This window comes from Coptis chinensis, chromosome 9, assembly GCF_015680905.1.
Source record: "Coptis chinensis isolate HL-2020 chromosome 9, ASM1568090v1, whole genome shotgun sequence".
Taxonomy (NCBI): domain Eukaryota; kingdom Viridiplantae; phylum Streptophyta; class Magnoliopsida; order Ranunculales; family Ranunculaceae; genus Coptis; species Coptis chinensis.
In genome coordinates, this window is record NC_141464.1 from 41,298,003 (window position 1) to 41,319,250 (window position 21,248).

A 21,248-nucleotide genomic window follows, 5' to 3' on the forward strand; every position below is an offset into this window, starting at 1 on the left:
GAAATATAGATAGGGACGGAAACATTTGTGATGTAGAGATATAAAGATATATATATCGGAAAATGGGAAAATATCGGTTTTGCATTCCATGGGCCACCAACTTGAACAAACAAAATGAGCTCCTTTCCTTGTTCCATAAACAAAAGAATTTTTTTCCTCTTGCTCAAAAAAAATGTCATCCTCATTCGATACATTTAGCATAGATGGAGACGAAGTAATAGTAAATCAAGACCGGCCATTTGAGGACGATGGGTACATTGGTTACGACCCACGTTTACCATCCCAACGTTATGAATCCTCCTCATACTCAAATAATTTCCAAGAAGAAGAAGAAAATATTTCCACTGTATTATTAGATCCCATCCATGTATCCGATGTCCTTCCCACCTCCACCCTCAGATCACGTTGGTATTAATAATAATAATGGGTTCAGATCTGACGATGTTTATTCTGGACACCATCAATCTAATGGTGCTGACGTGGATGACTTGTTTACTTCTGATGGACCTGTTTTACCACCTCCTACTGAGGAGGGTTTCGCTCTACGCGAATGGCGGAGGTAATTTAATATTAGATCTGCTGATTTATAATTATGCATGCTATTCATGTCCTAGTTAGTTTTTAAACTCAGGGCTTGGGTTGTAGTTTTTTCAGTTGGATCATAAAAGGTATACCCTGTGGATTTTGTGACATTATCATTGGGTCTTGCTATTTGCTTTAGCTTTTAAGTCTTTGGATCTTCTACTTTTCTGCTTTCTCTGATTTATCCTGCCAAGGTATTTCATAAGTCACCCTATACTGAACCAAGTCATTGTGTAGAGGCTATCTCACTTGTACAAGCATTTAACAAAAAATGACTCCTTGCATCTTGTTCTACTTACTTTGAATAATCTCCATATGTATTGGATTTTAACTTTGATTCTTAGCATTTATTATATTTGATGGATTTAGCCTATATATCTTCTTGATTTGGATGTATAAATTTCTCAACTGCCTGAGAAATGGTGTTGTTTTGGATGTTAAAACTAGATGAAATTTATACCATATAAAAGATGACCAGAAGGGGGTATTTTTGGGTGAGAATAGTAATCAATGTCTATATAACTGTTTTCCTTCATATGTTCCCTTCTTCGCGCTCTTGTCTTTCCCTTGCCATCTGGGGTCCTTAGAGCTTTTACGTTATGCTCCTCCAAGGTCTCCCGGTCTGGCTTTTCTACTTACCATTCTCTTTCAGGATTAGTAGCATCCAGATTTTTTAGACTCCAATAAGCAACAGTTTTAAGCCTCATTTATCTGATATTCAGGAGGTTTTGGTTGTTCACACTTCACCCTTACAGTAGTATTATTCACACCACCAATGTAGGATGACTGCACGTCCACAACCATCTAGCCAGAATCAGTGTTTTTTTTTTAGCTTTCTGATTTCTGCTGCATAAACTTTGTAATGCCTATTTATAAATACTTTAATATACATTTAGATTGTTCACTTGATTCTATCCCCGAAGCACCTGATTGCCTGGTATTCACATTTGTATGGGTTTGATATACGCGTTCTCTTTTGTTACAGACTAAATGCAATTCATCTTGAAGAGAAGGAGAAACAGGAGAAAGACATGAGAAACCAGATACTTGATGAAGCAGAGGAGTACAAGCGATCTTTCTATGAAAAAAGGAAACTTAATTGTGAGACTAACAAGACTAATAACAGAGAAAAAGAGAAGGTAATAGCTTTTTCCAGTGCCTCCTTTTGTTCTACATACCTCTTCTTGTTCTCTCTTTTTCCTTTTTGGCTTCAACAAAAGTGACAAATGTATTGCTGAACCAAAAAGGGCAAAATGGATTTGATAGAATCTGAATATGAACTAAAAAGGCAATAAAAAGAGACTGAAGCTAAGCTCTCCCACCCAATACTTGGTCCTTAAATCTGAGGCCTCTAAATGATATACTTGTAGATGCCCATGAGCATGCCTATTCTTTCATCTATAGAAGACTCTACTCCTTTGGGGGTTTCAAATCCTTCAACCTGTTTGATTTGTATCAAGCCTTATATCACAACATATGGGATGTAATACGATTGAGAGGCAGTCTTGAGTCAGTTGTGAGTTGCGCTCCCTAGGTTTCTATACAATCAATTATGAAGTAAGAAAAAATGCCAGCCAGGTTCCAGGACATCTACAAATATATTACCATTTATTTTCTGATTAAAAGGTGGGACAAGTGGTTTTTTCTATCAGCACAGATTTCCTTTGCACGCATCAGCATAACTTGGATGTAGAACCAGTAAAAGTTGATTTTGCTCCCCCATCCCTTCGCCATTGTGCCTTCTATTTGGTCCTAAGTGGAACTCACACAATGCAGAATCACTACAGATGCCCTTGGTAGGTTATGGTATATTCCACCATCTCAGACCAACACATTATTGGATAGTATTTCTCCTCTTTTTAAAAATTTGCAGTGTGAGGATCCATCAGCTTACAACTCTGCAGTTTTAGCACAAGACTGCATCCAATGAGCTGTTAGAATAGGTCCCTGTTTTTCCCTTCTAGTTTCTCTCTGTAAACAACTGATTACTTTAATTAAGTTCACATTGCCTTTGTAACAGCTATACTTGGCTGACCGAGAGAAGTTCCACAAAGAGGCAGACAAACAATACTGGAAAGCAATTGCAGAGCTTATTCCACATGAAGTCCCCAATATTGAGAAGAGGAGAGGAAGGAAAGATCCAGACAAGAAACCGTCAATTGTTTTTGTGCAGGGACCAAAACCTGGGAAGCCCACGGATCTTGCAAGGATGCGTCAGGTACTCTTGAAGCTGAAGCACACACCCCCACCTCATATGATACCACCACCTCCTACACCTGCGAAGGATGGAAAAGATGCAAAGAATGGCAAGGACGCTAAAGATGGAAAGGATGCCAAGGACGCTAAAGATGGAAAGGATGCCAAGGGTGATGGAAAAACTGCACCGGATGCAGCTGGAGCAACTGCTGTAGGTACAGGTACTAAAGATGCTGTGGCTAATGGTACTCCTGACGACTCTTCGAAACAAGAGGCTGAACCAGCTGAGGATCAGCCAGCTACAAAGGCTGTGCCAGAAACTGCAGAGTGATTGCATACAACGGTTTTTCTATTTCTTATTTGATTTCTTTCATATTCTTCTTTACTACGAATTGAATCTCTCACTGCTTACTTCCTCATCACGTCATTCGTTACTGAGAATAAAAACAGCTAGGTATAGGAAATTGCATGGTCTTTGCAGTTACCAGCAGAGATATTTTTCTGTTAGGATCTTTCTTTGGGACGAACATTTCGAAATCTATCACCATTTTTTTCTGTTGCGAGATTTTATTTTGGGGCCTGAATTTGTTTTTGTATTGACTATTGACGTGTACTTCAGACTTCAGAGGATCTAATCCATTTTGTATCTAGACATGTATTTTCATTTATATTCTAGATGTGTATTTTCATTTATTTTAGTCACTAACAGTTATAAATCCACTTGTAAATATAACGTATGCATAACTCAAAGTCTCAAACTATATAAGTTGCTTATGGCTGTATATCTGCTACTATCTAATAACACGGGTCCTTATTTTACCACCAAAGTCCCTCATTCTCGTGAAAATATGAGATAATGTCGATGCATTGGGTGGCTTACAGAGCAATATGTGCTGTTCATATTCCACTTTGAGAGTTTGAGTTATGCCAAGAGCAATGCATAAACCGTGCTAGATGCAAAACCTATATGTATGATGAAGTCTGTGCTAGATGCAAAACCTATATGTATGATGAAGTCTGTGCTAGATGCAAAACCTATATGTATGATGAAGTCTTCACTGACCTATATAGCGAGTTTAAGCAGGATCATATGCATTTGAACTTGGGATCAACTCAATAAAGATTTTTAAAAAAGAACAAAAAAAATATTGTTCTCCTAGCATGAGATTTTCGAGCATTATAATTTTCACGTTACAGGAAATTATATCACCATCCGGGCAAGATTTCCCCCCACTAGATGGGAAATTGACCGTTAACTTTCAAGTCAAACAACTAAAATAACATAAATACCCCCACCTAATTAAAATTGAACATTTTCTTTTTGAAAACAATGAGAGCATTTGTATAATTTTCAATTGTTTGACTTGAAAGTTAATGGCCAAACCAATTTGACCGTGTGTTTAGAGGGAAGACCCTAATCTAGTAGGGAGTAATACTAATTAACCCGCAAAGATAAGGTAAGGTAAGTACACCGTAACTCCTTTACCAACAAAGAGAAGAATTTCCCAAGAGAGAATTGATAGCGTCTGTTGGGTTTAATTAACCAAATTATTTGCAGCTAAAGATACTTGAGCATTTGGTAACAAGTTCTTCTCATCAGCTTAACCCTTCAATGTAAGAAGCAAGACGGTATCCATCTGCTTGATAGCGGTGGTACAACCCTCTTCCTTACCAACTCCTTAAAGACATTGTAACAATCATCCACATAAAGGAGGAACTGAGACAGAAATTCTCCTCTTTGTTCCCTGAGCCATCACCCTCCGCATCATCGGTTGAACATAAACCATGGAAAGATGCATTGATATTTATTCCTATTGCAGCGCGCAAAGATGAACAACAACTTCCTGGCACACTGTTTCCTTTTCAACCGATTCTACTATACTCCTACAGTCTCAATGTATCATATTTCTACTATACACTAGTTCTTGCTTCACTCGCATTGCCTTCTCTGCAATATGTATACAGTGGTCATAAGATAATACGCTCACGTTTCTACTAGGGCTGGAAATGGTATTGGATGCGACCTGAATCCGACCATATCCGAATCCATTTTAACGGATATGGTTTTTATGTTTGTGACTAAAATCCGACCCGAATATATGAAAACCCGAATCATTCTAATAAGATTTATATTTTGATGCCTAAAAATTAATTTATCTTACATTTATATAAAAATCATTAAAATAGTGTATTTTTGTGTGTTTTTTAATGGATATGGATATCCGAAATCCGACCCGAATCCGGATGGATCCAAATATAGTAAAAAGTTTTGAGTGAAAATCCGACCCGAACCCGCTCCATTTTTAGCCCTAGTTTCGACCACCTTGAAATCCCAATCATGTCATGCTCACGTGCTAATACATTATGTATAAACCTGTTATTTGAATTGCTGTACTGAGCTCTGTTTCTTTAGCTTTTTAAACCGCCATCTTTTCTCATTTGATCACCTGTTGGCTGTTGCACAATCAAGAAATCAATTGTAAGGGTACCCTTATTTAAAGAGTAATGTATTTTATGTCAGAGTACATGAAGAGCAAAATAAATGCATGTTGGTTGCAGTTACAAACTACTCAAAAGGAAATGAGTGGAAAGCTAAGTACCTATGGTATATGGGCATATGGAAATGGCTTCTATACATATTTCCCTTCAATTGCAAGTAAGTTGTTCATGTAGTCGTAGACTAGCCATCAGTTTTATTTTAGATTTAGATCAATAACTAAGCAGTGAAGTTTCTCCAAAACTAAGAAGTATGAAGTACCTGCCCCTTGATACATGTGGAGATTAGAACGATTGGGAATTACTCACTATTATTTACTCCTCTCTCAATTGCGCATAAGCGAGTCGGCGGATACTTGTAATATCAAATATATCTGAAGTTAACTTGAATATGACTGGAACGAATATGATATCGTGTCTCCTTCTGTTTAAAGGGGACTGGAGCGAATAACATTCTTCCTTGATGCCAAACCTGAGATCTGGTGTTTAAAGAAAGGCATTTCTAAAGAATCTAAACATACCCTAACCGTTGAGCCATTTCAAGGTGACATCGTGTCTCTGGCTCAATTTCTCAATTGTTTCACCATCCTTGCCAAACGCAACTTCCACACATGTCAAGAATGTTTCTCTCTTTGCAGGTAGTCCATGCCGCGAGACTTCTTTCTTGAAGTCCTGGAATTCCTTAGTCCATGCTCCAAAATATATATTTACATCTGGTTTTCCAATACGTGGACTTGAAAATGTATCTTTCTGTCTAAAATGATTGCTAAAGCTGAACATCTTGTAGAACAACATAGTAGTCTTAGGGAAGAAAGACACATTTTCAAATTTTTCCTGTGTAATGCCCACCGACTCAGTATAACCTAGCTCGCCAATCCGGGATATAATAAACCGGGAAACACTCGCTTACCAAAATACCAAAACAATAAAGGAAACAGTATGGCATTAAAATGGAATTGAAACAATAACCTAAGACACGTACAACAACATAAAAGATTTCACACGAAATTTACATTTATATGTGACAAAAGACACCACTGTCTTCAATATATTACGCATTAATTAGTAACCACAGACATCCCTTAATTACAACTTGTACACTTTTGGGACTCACTGTTCTAAATGCTATAGTGGATTCTCCTCAAAAAGAAATAAAACAACAAACATAAGCCACAAGCTCGTGCAAGTGATATCCTACTGGCAAGGCGTACCTGCAAGAAGACAACCTTAATAGTGTAAAGGTGTGATATGATAATCCCTTACAAACAGTCTCTGGGGGACTGATATGGATGGATGGGTGAGACCGAAGTTCGGCTTTTGGAGCGAACCGCCTACGATCTTACTCGAAGTTTTGGGGTCGAAATAGAATCGTCCGGCGTAGTTCATAGGAGGGTATTTATAGAGATTCGAGTATATCCTCACCCTCCACGCAGTAGAGGATATCACCAACGGGGGGTGGGATCATGGGAGCATGTGAGAAATATCTACCTAGGTCTCCGCTGTGATGATGAGGAGTGATACCGAGCAAGTAGCTTCTGCGTCGCGGATCGATGGTGATCGATCGGGATTAGTGCAAGTACTCCGTCGACCATGATTGCTTATGGATAGGGAGTATGTGTCATCGCCGATGTAGTTCGCGTGATGTTGCGATCGTCTTTGTGGCGCTGTTGTTGGCGGATGGATGCGACTGATATCACAGTCGGTACCTTTTAGTTCCACTATGCTAAGCGTCTTTCAGTATAGAGAATATCACTCCCCTACACGGCCCTCTTAGTAGGTTGTGAAAACGACTGGCCGAGAGAACGGTGGCACGCTGCATACTATGTGATAGTTGGGGATCGCCACGATCGATCGATTAATGAACGACTAGTGCTAGCCGCGTGAGTTGGTTAGTGCGATCGTGTGGACGCGTGTGCGCAAAGACGCGTGACGATCCGGCGATTCTTGACAAAGAAAGGAACGCCCGTTTTTTCGGGATGTGAAAAGACAAGACAGTTACTTGGAAGTCGTGGGGGCTAGGGCTACGGTGTAATCATAATGCCTTGAAATTGGAGGCGGTTGTTCAAAAATCTTACTTGCTTGACCGAGGCTTCATTTGGCTACTTCGCTTGGTAGAAAGAACTTCATTAGCGCCAACCCTCCCTCGAGTTAGTTTTCGCCATTTTGAACCCGCTTCCCTTGTTTAGTGTTAAGTTAAGCCGTGCTAGAGTTGTTAGGGTGCTCTGCTAGATACCGGTAGCTAGGTTTGTTAAGTTTAGAGGAGAAGAATGTCGGATTCGATGACACTCGCCGCACGCATCGGCGTGAAGTTTCCCTTGGTTGGGAAGAGGAGGAGGAGACGATGAATCACCGGGTAGGTTTGGGTGAGGAGGATAGAGATAGGATGAGGGATGAGGCCGTGAGTGAAGAAGGCGATGCTCGATCTGCTTCTGTGGTTGCTGACGTTGGCACTTCAGGACGCGGTGAGAGGTCGGCTTCGAGCGAGCTGCCGCCTAGGGCTGTGGATAAACACGCCTTGAGGGCGTTTCCATACCTGAGGAAAAGATATGGTATAACCGTAGAAGATGTCCGGAGATCCACGAGCCCCACCGGTAGGGCGTCCCGTCTTTAGCGATAGGTACGCCCCACCGCACCCACGGGTGATCGTCCCGCGGAGGGCAGCCGAGGGCATTATGACGATACCCCTTTCGGGTTGGTTTGTCAATTTTGAACCGCCGTGGCAAAGCCTGTCGGTTCGTGGGTAACACCTGGCGGTTGTTAAAGGTGTTCGACCTGTTGAACGCCAGCGGTGAATACCGATCGGTCGCCGATATTATTGAGCACTTCACTTTGAAGCGATCTAGGGCATACAATTTTAGCTTGCAAACCCGAAGCTACTCTCATGCCCGCCTTACGGATGGAGAAAGTAACGAAGTCTTGGGATAAAAGACCGCTCCTCGCTAGTCGGTAACCACCGCGGCGAAATGGTTCAAGTGGGACAGAAAAAACGTGTGATTTCAGCGGTGGGTACCAAGACGCTTTCTTAGGTTTTTCACTGATATCGATTGATTTTGTAATCGACGAACATTTGTTGTTTTGTCGTTTGTACAGATACCCGACCGCAAACGTTGCATCGAAACCGAAAGCGATGATCGAGATTCGCTTCGGTACGACTCGGACGAAAAATCGCCAAGTTGCCGAGGTCGCCGAAGTTCTTTAAGGAGCGTGGAGGACCCGCTGCGTTCGGAAGAGAAGAGAAGCTCGAAAAGTAGGGCTCGTGGTAAGGAGCGTCCCAAAGCACGGCATGGAGAAGCGTGGAAGTGATTTGGTGACCAGGGAGGATAGAAACCGGGGCGATCGGGTGAAGCGACCCCTCGGGTGCCGGGGCCTCCGGTCTGGTCGGGCATGGGTCGGGAGGATGCTCCTTCGACGTTGAGGGCGTTCCTTCCGATGTTCCGAGATACCGACCGCTAAGATCGCGAGGGTGGCCCGGATCGCATTGGGTGAGGAGGTGCGAATGGGTGGGAGGGGGCAGCTTCGCAACCCGAGGGCGAAGGCCGATGCCCTGACTTCAGCCGCTCTAGCCGAGGGACGCCGGAGGAGGTTGCCCTGCAGGTCATTCGACCCGGTGGTTGGAGATGCCTCGTGCAAGATGAAGGGGAAGGTTGGCTCGAGAGGAACGGTAAGGAGCCGTCCGGTAATCGGCAAGGACGAGCCGGAGCGCAACCTGATGTATGTTGATGAAGTAATCGGGAAGAAGCGCCTGTGAAGAGGTCGGACTGCAGCTACAAGTCCGCACCCATAGCCGCTTTGCTTGCTAGAAGGGATGACACTTGATGGTGACAGGAAAGACCTTGACTCCAAGGAACTAGAGTCGAATGTGAGAGCGGTGGATAAGGCGATTTGCCTGGTAAGTGGAAGTGTTATTACCGATTGTGTTATCCCTTATTGTACCTGCGCTGCTTATCGCTTTGTTTGCGGCAATATGTGTGAGCTGCTGCCGATGGTTGGTTGCCGGTATCGTAAACCGAAGACAACCGCCTTTGTTTTTGTCGAGATGGAGAAGTCGGAGGTTGAGGCCTTGAGGCTTGAGGTCTCCGATCTCCGAGCGATATCTCAATCGGAGAAGGTGGAGCTGGAAACGCTGAAGGCGCAATTAGTTACACCGCCTCGAGAGGACGCCGGCTGTGAACGAAGGCGGGCCGGGTCGGCATGAGGTCGATGATCCGAAGAAGAAGGTCGCTGCTGCTAATACGCCGCTGCACGCTGTAAAAGCTACCGCAATGGAGGCGGCGGCGCCTATCTTGCCATCCGTCTTTGAAATAGAGGAACCGAGGCGAGGTATGGCGACCGCCCGAGGAGCCACTTCGAGGACCTGCAATAGATCGACAGTCGACTTCGCCGAGGTCGGTCGTCTTTGGGTTCTCGCGGGTCGTTTTGCTCCTGCCGGTGAAGTGGATCGCGGATCAACCTCCGCCGTTGGCGGGCGGTCCGGGTGGGGCGCTTAACCGGCAAGATATTGGCGCCTCGGTGATCCGAAATGCTCCCAGCTTTGGACGTCCCTCTGGTTGAAGGCTTTGAAGATGTTGTTTGAAAGTTGAATGTCTGGTTTTTGCGTTTGTAAGCGGCCTCTGGCCTAAAACAATAGAGCTGTTTTCCCGGGGTTACCTGGGCAGTTCATCTTTTTCTTTGTCTGTGCTTATGATACTGATGTTTTAGCTGGGCTGGATTTCCTGGGTAGACCCAGCAGCTCGGCTTATCCGGGCGACTGGTAATCGGACTGGGTCTTCGGTTGCTAACTGTTTTATATTAATGCCATGTTGTTATCCGTTGTTTTTCTTCCTTGCGTACTGTATGTCTGTTTGATTTGTATGCCCCTTGGGTTGGTCAACTTGTATCAATCTTGAACTCGTTTTTTCGTGAGGACGTGTTAAGCGCCCTCTAGTTACTCAAGATATTAGTACGACCGAGTGTCCCGTGAGCAATGGTCACTTCCATTCTGATCGCGTGCTTGGCACGCGTGTCGCGGATATGAGCGGTTTGGCGAGATATGAAATGATGGCTGCCGTTTGATTGGCGTTTACGCCTCGATGCCTTAATTAGTGCCTCGGAAGAGACGCTTTTGCATAAATAGAACCCGCTCGGGGAGAGCGATGGCATTTGGACTTCCTTTTTCACGCTTTCGCTTCAACCGCGTGCTTGCTTTTGTTGGTCATCTCCTCGTATGGTGGTTTTTCGCTCTTTTGATCATGCTTGAAAAGATGCTATCTCTTCCTCATTGCCTCTGTTTTGTTCTTTTTGCTTTAGCTTTCCTCATGGCTCGTTGTTACGCTTTTGGTGTGGGTGAGGCCAGTCTGCGTGAGAGCTCTCCTCTACTGATGGAGGAGATGGAGTTCCATCCGCATATGCACGACGGACCGCGGGCAGAGGAAGGTGGTGGCATCGGGTCAAAAAAGGCTAAACGGCCCCGGAGGTCGTGGCGCCCCACTGGAGGTGTGGTGATCAGGTCGCCCCATCGGGAGGATGGCGTTCCTCGGGCCGCCGAACGGATGGACGACCTGGACCAGGGGGGCGACGTCGCTGGTGGGAGTTCGCGCCCTCGCGTTGGGGACGTGGGGAGCGAGTTCTTCTACGTCGGTAGGTCGGGGAAGAAGCGTCTTTGGAAGCCGCTCGACCGCGCAGCTTCCACTCTGCGCCTATAGCGACCAGTCTTCTGAGGGGTATCGTGCTGGATGGGGACAAGGCTGAGGTTGAGGACGAAGATATGGATACGCTCCTGGGGACCATGGACATGGCGAGCTGTTTGGTGAGTATGCTGTTTGTTAATTTCTCAGTCGTTCTCTCTGATTGATTTTCGTTGTGCTTTCGTGCTTGCAGTTTCTTGCTGGTTATGATAAGTTGAAGAACGTGGTGCAACGATCTGCTACTGATGTTGACGCCCGAAATCGAAATGGGATGTCTCATGGTCGCCGGTAGCCGACAAGAGAAGGTTGGAAGCTATGTCGGCTAAATGTCGTCGGCCGCTGTCGATGAAAATGAGAAACTTGCGTCCCGTTGTTGATTTGCAAATGGAGATCACGGAGGTGACCGAAAGCACGCCGGCAATGCCGAGGGTTGCTCGTAAGGCTCGAACGCGATACCACCGTAGTGAGTACGCCAAGCCGGACGAAATATTGTCACCGGAAGCGCGGATGGTGCCTGAGAGGCCGGTATGCGTGTTGTCATGAGCCGCCAGATATGTTCCCTCAACCAATACCGCTCCCGAGGTGATAAACATGTGGTCGCCCGCGATGCCGATTTTGTTTATTGGTGAGGATACGCTTTTTGATTTGTCCGCTTTTGATCGTGGTGTTTCTCGGCCCCCTATGAGGGTTAAACATTGAGCTGCATTTTCGCTTGCCCGAAAGCGCTTCGCTTTTTTGATTTTTGGAGAACTGGTTTCCACTAAAGTGGCAGTTCGCTCCCTTTGGTATTTGCGATTCGGTAGCCGACCTGGATTTTCTGGGTAGACCCAGCAGGTCGGTGCTCTGGATCGGATTAATGCTGTATATGTTTTGGTTTGATTTGTTCACGGCTTTGATTCTGCGTACGTATTTTGGTTCTGAAATGTATTCTTGCTACATGTTGTGCTGCTATGATAATGTATGGGAATACGCTATGTGAGCGTTTGATCTTTTAGGACGAAAAGGGGGCTTTGCCCCTGTAAGCTCGTGGGCTATGGTGCTCACTGGGAGCGTTCTTCGTTGATTAATCCTAGGAGTGCCGGTCCCCGTCTAGTAAGAATGAAAGAGGTTATGAGCCTGTAAGCTCCCTAGAACGTCATGCTCGTATGAGCGTTTGTTTTAGTCGCTGAGAGCGTTCTGTTTCTGAGAGCGTTCTCGCTTAGTTGATTCGAAAAGTATATGCCCCCAACTTAGCGAGATTCGGAGAGGCGATGAGCCCCCCGCTAAGCTCCCCGAGGCGCTTCGCTTCGAGAGCGTTCTCGCTTAGTTGATTCGAAAAGTATATGCCCCCAACTTAGCGAGATTCGGAGAGGCGATGAGCCTGTAAGCTCCTGAGAGCGTCCTGCGCGTATGAGCGCGTGTTTAGCCCCTGAGGGCGCTTCGCTCCCGAGCGTTCGCTTAGTTGATTCAAAAGTATATGCCCCCAACTTAGCGAGATTCGAGAGGCGATGAGCCCGTAAGCTCCCCGAGAGAGCGCCCCGCTGCGATGAGCGCGTGTTTAGCCCCCTAGCGAGGGCGCTCGCTCCTCGAGCGTTCTCTCGCTTTAGTTGATTCGAAAAAGTATATGCCCCAACTTAGCGAGATTCGGAGAGGCGATGAGCCCGTAAGCTCCCCGAGAGTGTCCCGCTGCATGAGCGCGGTTTAGCCCCCCGAGGGCTTACGCTTCTCGAGCGTTCTCGCTTAGTTGATCCTAGAAGTATAGGTCCTCAACTTAGCGAGACTTCGGAGAGGCGATGAACCCGTAAGCTCCTCGAGAGCCCCCCCCCCGCTGCGTGAGCGCGTTTAGCCCCCGAGGGCGCTACGCCTCGAGCGTTCTCGCTTAGTTGATCCTAGAAGTATAGGTCCCCAACTTAGCGAGACTCGAGAGGCGATGAGCCCGTAAGCTCCCGAGCGCCCCGCCAGATGAGCGTGTTTAGCCCCCGAGGGCGTTACGCCCCGAGAGCGCTCGCTTAGTTGATCCTAGAAGTATAGGTCTTCAACTTAGCGAGACTCGGAGAGGCGATGAGCCCCAAAGCTCCCGAGAGCCGCCCCGCCAGAGAGCGCGCGCAGCGTGTTTAGCCCCCTCGAGGGCTCTCTCGCCTCGAGAGCCGCTCTCGCTTAGTTGATCCTAGAAGTATAGGTCCTCAACTTAGCGAGACTCGGAGAGGCGATGAGCCTGTAAGCTCCCCGAGCCGCCCCCCCGCTGATGAGCGCGTTTAGCCCCCCGAGGGCGCTCGCTTCCTCGAAGCGTTCGCTTAGTTGATCCTAGAAGTATAGGTCCTCAACTTAGCGAGACTTCGGAGAGGCGATGAGCCCTGTAAGCTCCCCGAGAGCCGCCCCGCTGCATGAGCGTGTTTAGCCCCCGCTTGCTCAGGGGAGGTGTGGTTTGGAGATGTGAGTAGGTCCGCCATTTATGATACCTTCTTGATTTTCTTTTATTTGAACTTTCTTGTGCCTGGGAACAGGAATTACAATGCGTAATACAACTATTGGAAAAATTGCTTTAACAAGTATGTGTTCCAAGGTCGTGGCGGCATCTTTCCTTCTTGGTTTTAATCCAATACGCCGCCGCTGCCAACGACACGCTCCACGATGTAAGGGCCTTCCCCATGTTGGTGCTAGCTTAGCCGCCTTTTGAGTTTTCTTCAACACGAGATCCCCTCGGTTGAAAAGATCGTGGATGTACTCGCTTGTTGTAAGATCTCTTGAGGACCTGTTGGTAGGTCGCCACTTTCGGCGCGCTAGGTCACGCCGTTCCTCGAAGGTCGATCTCTCGAAGCTAGAACCGAGTCATTAAGGCCCGTTTCGACAAGTTCAGATCGGGTTGTCGTGATTGTCACCGGTGGGTATGACGGCTTCGTGCCATAGCATAGGGAGAATGGGGACTCGCCGGTGCTTGAGCGAAGTCAGTAGTCGCGATGAGCCCGTAGTATGTTCTCCAAAATGATTGGGCCAATCGGCTTTTGTTCTTTTTCAATTTTCTTTTTCAAATTCTCCGAATGGCTTTATTGTCGGGGCCTCGCTTGTCCATTGCTTTGAGCGCATCGTGGTGTGGAGAATGCATGAACGATCTTCCATTTGGCCGTAAACTCTTTGATCGCTTTCCCTTTGAACTGATCCATTGTCCATCACCGCGGTATGTGGTAAGTTTAACCGGTGATGATATGGGTCCAAATGAAATTTTTGACGTTTGATTCTTTGACGTGTGCTAATGGAATTGCTTCAACCCACTTGGTGAAGTAGTCTGTGGCGGCAAGGACGAAACGAAAGCCGGTGCTCTTCTGAGGGATGAACGGTCCCATAATGTCCATGCCCCACATGTGGAACGGCCAAGGACTCGCGATGTTAATCGGCCATGAAAATGGTCAGATGATGTTGTGCCCAAATGTTTGGCATTTGACACATTTGAGGACATACGCTTTAGCGTCAATCTGCATACGAGGCCAGAAGTAGCCTTGGGAGATCGCCTTGTGGGCAAGTGAAATACCTCCAAAGATGGTTGCCGCGATCTCCTTCATGAATTTCAGCAAAAAATTAGCTGGCCTTGTTCTCAATCGATACATCTCGTGAGGTCCCCCGCTGGATTTGGCGGAATAATCCATCGCTCACCAAGCAATAGCCGCGTTTGATGTGGAACCTTCTTAGCTTTGGTGCGCTCCACTGGGAGTGTGCCGTACTGGATGTACTGTATAATAGGCTGCATCCAGGATTGACTCGTCTGATCTTCAGATAGTGGGAACAGGTCGCTAATTGTGCAGACGTGGTCCGCTTGGTAGGCTGGTCGATCGACCACTTCGATAAGTAATTGTCGAGGGACACAGTTCGGTGTCTGAGTGGCTAAGTACGCCAAGCTATCTGCGTGACGGTTCTCGTCACGCAAAAAATGGTGTATCGTCGCTCTGCTAAATGATGGAAGTAAATTGTTAACAACTTGAAGGTATTTGGAGAGGTTACCTTCACTGGTAGTGTACTCTTTTGCAACCTGGCGAACGACCAGTTGCGAGTCACTAAAGATTTGGATCTCTTTTACTCCGAGCTGGATCGCAGCGCGCATTCCCATTATTAGTGCTTCAGATCGCTTCGTTGTTGACGCTATGGGTCTATACTGAACCGCCTTTTCTACCATAACTCCCTCGGGAGACTAAGACGATTCCCATACCACTTTGCCTCCGTGGTTGCCGAACCATCGACGAGAGACCGTGACCGCGGTGCATGCTCGCTTTCTTGGTGCGCGACCTGCTTCAAATTCCCCCACTAGGGTCGCCGACCGAAATCGGCGAGGAAATCTGCCACGACTGCCCCTTCGCGGATATGCGCGGACGAAGTCGATGTGGTGTTCGGCCAGCTCTTCTTCCCCATAATGCCATCCTTGTAGTCTTGTTTTCTTTGTGAAGAATCCTCTTTAAAGGAAGATCGCTAAGCACCTTGATTGATGAGCCCGGAAATATGGTCTAAATTTTCGTGCGAAAGTACAACAAAGCCGTGACGGCTCTCTATGTAGGAGTAGTTCTTCTCGGCTGGGGGTAAGTGTCTTGCTTTGTGAAGTAGATCGGCTTTTCGAATTGGTTCGCCCTTGAATAGGATCAACTAATGGCTTAAATCGGATACCGCCGTGTAGAGCCCCGTGAGTTTCGCCGTCGTTGGTTTGGCGAGGACGGAGGTGTTGTGAGGTACTCCTTGGTGGTAGCTAATGCTTGGTGGCATTGATCGCTCCATGAGAATTGCTCGCTTTTCTTTAGTATTTGTAAGAACGGTCGGCATTTGTCCGATGCTCGATATGAATCGGTTGAGTGCAAATGCCCATACCGACAACTTTTGTATCCGTTTTTTGTTTATGGTCGGGCATGTCGATGAACGCCCAATTTGGTCCGGATTTGCTTCGATGCCTCGTTGTGAGACCCGATATCCGAAAATTTTCCCGAGGACGCCCAAAAGACACTTTTCCGGATTCAAATCATTCCATTCCGCCTTTAGTCCGAGAACGCTTTGCTCGAGGTGAGTGAGGTGATCACCGCTTTTTGTTTTGACCACCATGTCGCCTATGTAGACCTCCATGGTATCTCCTAACATGTCCTCGAACATGTTAGTTACTAGCCGCTGATAGGTCGCCCCCGCTTCTTTTAGTCCGAACGGAGAACGCTTGTAACAATAAATTCCTTGTTCGCGATGAACGATGTCTTCCCTGATCTTCTTCAGCTAGTGGTATCCGATTGTACCCGCTTATACGCCGGCCCATGAATGATAATACTTCGTGCCCACAAGTCCGGTCGACTAGTTGGTCGATTCTTGGTAGGGGAAGTCGCCTTCGAGTTTCTTGATTGACGCTGGTGAAGTCGACGCGACAATCGGACCGCGCCATTCTTTTTGGACCGCCACTATGTTGGCGATCCACTCGGGTAGTCGACCTTCCTGATGAAACCGACTTGTTTGAGCTTATCTACCTCGCCGCTTGATTGCTTTTGAAAGCGTAGTGACAATCGCCTAGGACGCTTTGCCGAACCGGTTTTGCGCCGTGGTTGACATTTAACCGTGGCATGCAACACTAGGGTCTATCCCAAAAACATCGATATACCTACCGCTTAACACGCCTTTATTCATAGACGTAAAGTTTACAAGTTGAGCCTTAAGTGTGGGTCTAGGTTGGCTCCCCACATAGACGAAGTTTAGGGTCGCCTTCGGTTCCGGGTTCACTTGCCGCTTGTCTTGAGTCGGCGCTTGGCTCGCGGCGCTCGGGCGCCGGGCGAAATGCCGCTCGCGTGCTCTATGTTGGTGCTACCGGCCGGCCGGAGTAATCGTGAACTGGACGCCCTTCGTGGTTACGACAACGGGTCGAGATGACCGCCGTTGGCGTGACAACAAAACCGGGTAGTTCCCCGCCATTCTTCCGGGTCGAGGGAGGTTGTGGTGGTATCACGAGACTCTGCTTGTTCGTGATGCTTTTCGCTGGGGCGACCTCCATTATTTGAACTGTTGGTATGCCCGCTGCTTTGGTAGTGGCTGAGATCGGGGCTGGAGAGTGGAAACTCTTGCTGGAGCCCCCAACATCGCTTTTGTCAAGGCTTAGTTCTCACCTCGCCCACTAAATCCTTGGCCATTGTATAGTTGGTAGGTTCGCTGGTCGACGGAGATGGGAGGTTCCTCGCTTTGGTTGCGGCAATGATTTGGTTACAATGATGGGCTTCGAAATGGTTGCTTCGGTTCCATCATTCCCTCGGGCGGGAAAACGGATGACCCGATGCAGCCGCGGATGGTACGGCCTGCATCCGATGTCCAACGTCGCCGCCCTAAAATGGCGTTGTAGGACGACTTTGGTATCTAGGACGCCGAAGCGTGTTGAAGCCGACTTTGTCTTCCCGGATCCCACCGGGATCGGAGGATGATGATGTCCTATTGGGTCGGCTCGAGCCGCTTGAATCCGAGGGTGCAATTGGGTCTATGAAGACCGACTTTGGTAAGTTCATCTCTTGGATCGTGGTGATAGAACAAAATATCGCACGAAGCCGCCAGTGGTCGATCAAAACTTCGCTTTGACGGTCCAAATCCACCGATTTTGACGTGGACCACGAAAGTGCATCGTTAAGCATGGAGGCGCACCTTGTTGAGGTCGACCTCGAGAAGGTGATATCTCCCGTTTCTTCCCCCGAATCGCGCTGGCATGGCTGCAGCTTGTGAAGAGAAATTGTATACTTCATGGAGGGCGCCTACGCGCCTTCGTTTTTCCCGGGAGCTTGAGACGGAATCATCTTGAAGAGTGATCATGTGGATGGTTCTGTCGTGCTCGCGGCCTCTGGACGGCTGACGGTGATCTTGATGGATGCGTTCTCGGGAGCGTCCTCTGATATGAGGGCGACTTTGAGAACGCAGGTCGCTCCTTCTGGGTGGGGACCTGCTTCGTATCCTGCGAGCCATGAGTTTGTGGCGCAGGTCGCCGTCAGGTATATTAGTGTACTGCTTGATGTGCCCCGCTTCGATCAGGTCTTGCAAGTAATGCTTAAGCCCCCGCCAGACGCCGGTCTCGGGGCGGTTGGCGCGTGAAAAGCGCAGAGGGCTGTCCGGGCGACCGTCCGTTGGCTTTTATCTCTCGGTCGGTAGAATGCAGCACGCTTTGATCTTTTCTAGTATGTAACTAGGAGATCTAGTGAGCAATCGCTAATTCCCCGATCGCTTCTTGGTTTTGATCCGACGGCCGCCCTTGTTGTCGGGTCGCCTCCTAGAGGATGTTGCTACTTTAAAACCTCTCCTCTTCTCGCGCTTCTTCTTCTTCGCTTTACGCTTTAGCAAAGCTTCTTGCGTTTGATGTATTTATCCACTCGAAGCGCATGTACCGCCAACGCTTCGGGTTGGTCTTTCAAGAGCCGCACTGTTAGGTCGGTCTTACTGGAGCGGCAAGCGGTTGGAAAGCCACCGCGGCAAATGATTCCTTGAGTCCGCTTCCATGTCCAAGAGTTCGGTTTTGAACCGCTTAAGAAGGAGTCAGAGGGTTTCCTCCCCGCCTGAGCGAGTTGGAAGAGTGAATTGAGGTCACCCTCTTTGCCTGTTGTATGCGTCGTGACCGGCTTGCTAACAGTCGGTAAGCTGTTGAAGCTTCTTATGGAGCCCGGTTCGAGGGAGAAAACCAATCGAGCGTGGCCGTCCTTCAAGCTTGCCGGAAAGAGCCTGCGCATCGTAGATGGTCGAACTCCGGCGCCAGATAGCGCAAGGCTTTGAGCATATCGCGCTATATGTTGGCGGCATGTACGTAATGCGATCATACGTGGAAACCGTGGTTGGACAAAGTCCGGAGGGAGACCTTGTGAAGCACTTCGGCAAAATGGAGATCTGCCGATAGGTTTTCAACATTTTCTCGCACTATCATGGTGGAATCCTTCTTGACCGCATTCTTGTCGAGCCTTTGGTTTAGCTCGGTGATTTGTTGATCGACGCTTGATGACGCCGTCATCTGCGGCGGTGCCAACAAGTGGGCTTTGTGGTATCTACTTGTGCACGTAATGTGACGCTTTCTTGCCCGAGTTGGGCAATTTGTTCGCTCATTGTTCCTAGGCAGCCGCCAAAGTGTTGAATTGAGCTTGAGGCTTACCATGCTTCGTGGGCTTGAGAATCTTTTGGTTTGGTTTTTGTTACCGATTAGTGTGAAAGTGGTTTGGTTTCTCAAGTAATCGGTGACCACGACGGCGCCAATGTAAAGGTGTGATATGATAATCCCTTACAAAGCAAATCTGGGGGGGATATGGATGGATGGGTGAGACCGAAGTTCGGCTTTTGGAGCGAACCGCCTCGCATATCTTACTCGAAGTTTTGGGGTCGAGAATAGAATCAGTCCGGGCGAGTTCATAGGAGTGGTATTTATAGAGATTCGAGTATATCCTCACCTCCACGTAGAGGATATCACCAACGGGGGTGTGGATCATGGGAGCATGTGAGAAATATCTACCTAGGTCTCTTGTGATGATGAGGAGTGATCCGAAAGCAAGTAGCTTGGCGTGTCGGATCGCCGATCGGTCGAGGATTAGTGCAAGTACTCCGTCAGTCATGATTGCTTATGGATAGGGAGTATGTGTCACTGCCTGATGTAGTTCGCGTGATGTTGCGATCTGTCTTGTGGCGCGCTGTTGGCTCGTGGATGCGACCTGATATCACAGGTCGGTACCTTAGTTCCACTATGCTAAGCGCGTGCTGTATAGAGAATATCACTCCCCTACAAATAGCAATAACCAAAATCTAAGCATACATATGAAATATAATGAGTGAGTATGTAGATACTGCAATACATCATAAATAGGTCTACATCTCAACCTCAATGGACAATAGCAAAGCTTCTTGTTGATAATTACAACGCAAACGGTAGACTCCTTAAAAGGTAAAGGCTTCCATAGACGCAATGTCGCCAAACTCCCTCCCACTAATCACACCATATTTACGAATATAATAGCCACCATGCAATCTCATATAGTAGTCCATTGTAGGCGAATTGTATTCACCCGTTAAACCAAATGCCCTAAAGTTCCAATATATATAGCACCAAACAGCACACCAACAATATCAAATATTCCAACTAAGTACCCACCACACTTAATGGATATCCATAGACTAACTTGATTAAATTTAAATGGTTATTGTTGGACTGATTCATAGTGTTCTGAGGAAGTTAGTTTCTCAACTTTATTTCCTAGCTTCTTAATTACTTGTGGAGAGCACACCTACTGCCTTTTAACAACATGAGTTAGTTCGTTTTGTTGATATATAGAAATTTGATTGATGATATTTTTAGGGGATTTTAGCCATTTAGGAAGAAAATGAATTAGCTAGAGCAATAAAAAAACGCTTTTATAGGAATTAGTTTTGCTTGGAGACGTTGGCAACCAGCTCATTTGATTTTTGCAAGTTAGTGCTTGTTATCTTTGTACCTATCCTCCCTGTACTGGATTCTGTTTCTCTGTCTACACTATATGATAGCCCATATAGGAAAAGGGTAGAAAGATGAAATGTATGCTTTGTTTCTTAATGGCCTACATATGTTGATTGATTCAAGAAGAATGGTGTTTTGATTGCTCCGATATGATTATGATGGTGCGTGTAGGGGAGCAATATCCCCACTAAGGAACATTGCAGATGAAGCATAAGCGACCTCAACGCATCGACCTCCAAGACCGATCTGGCGACTCTCCTTACAAGTAGGTGGTACGAACAAAGAGACCTCAAGATTTAACACTTTGCCGAGGACGAATCCCCCCACCGATATAATCATTGCCAAAATCTTATTTGTATGTCCCACCACCGAAATAGGGACTACCGCGCAACTCCCAATCGAGCACGACTTACACCAAAACCACTCCAAAGACTCATTCACGATCTCTACCCTACATTTGTACACAAAAGGGTACACGTGTCCGAAGGATCTCCACTCCCGAAATCCTATAAATACCACCTACTCTTTGAACTACGTCCGGACCGATTCTTCTCTCCCTCCCCGTAAAAGGAAAATCGAGAGAAGATACGCGGCGTTCCACAAATGACCCTCGGTCATATCCAAAATCCAAACCCTTCCGCTCATCCTTATTGTAATTAGGAGAAGATCAAACGCTCCTTTACATTGGCGCCGTCGTGGTTTCGATTCTTCGAGAGCCACTTTAGATCGGGTTCATCCATCTCTAACTCCATAGCCCACCAAGCATGGTTAGCATAGAAGATCAAGTTCGTAACCTTGCCCACCGCTGATTAATAATAGCGACGAGCATTTCCTTGCTCGGGGAGGAAAATGCTACTTTACGCGCTTTCAGTGGATAGTTATCGGCA

The 21,248-nt window shown here is 47.0% G+C and overlaps 1 protein-coding gene and 1 long non-coding RNA gene across 3 annotated transcripts; one reads left to right on the forward strand and one right to left on the reverse strand.

The window, feature by feature from the left end:
• Positions 1 to 86: 86 nt before the first annotated feature.
• On the forward strand, positions 87 to 3,446 carry LOC147476046 (clathrin light chain 1-like). Its single transcript, XM_086582556.1, has 3 exons — positions 87 to 559; positions 1,568 to 1,721; positions 2,603 to 3,446. The coding sequence occupies exons 1-3, from the start codon at positions 366 to 368 to the stop codon at positions 3,107 to 3,109; spliced, it is 855 nt and encodes a 284-aa protein (XP_086438682.1). The 5' UTR covers positions 87 to 365; the 3' UTR covers positions 3,110 to 3,446.
• An 813-nt stretch (positions 3,447 to 4,259) lies between these two features.
• LOC147476047 (uncharacterized) lies at positions 4,260 to 6,134 on the reverse strand. Of its 2 annotated transcripts, none has more exons than XR_015207666.1 (2): positions 5,537 to 6,134; positions 4,260 to 5,232 (listed from the first exon to the last, which is right to left on the reverse strand). It is a non-coding gene; the product is annotated as an uncharacterized LOC147476047 (long non-coding RNA). The 2 variants fall into 2 exon arrangements; XR_015207667.1 differs by lacking the exon at positions 5,537 to 6,134 and adding an exon at positions 5,379 to 5,512.
• Between the last annotated feature and the right edge of the window lie 15,114 nt (positions 6,135 to 21,248).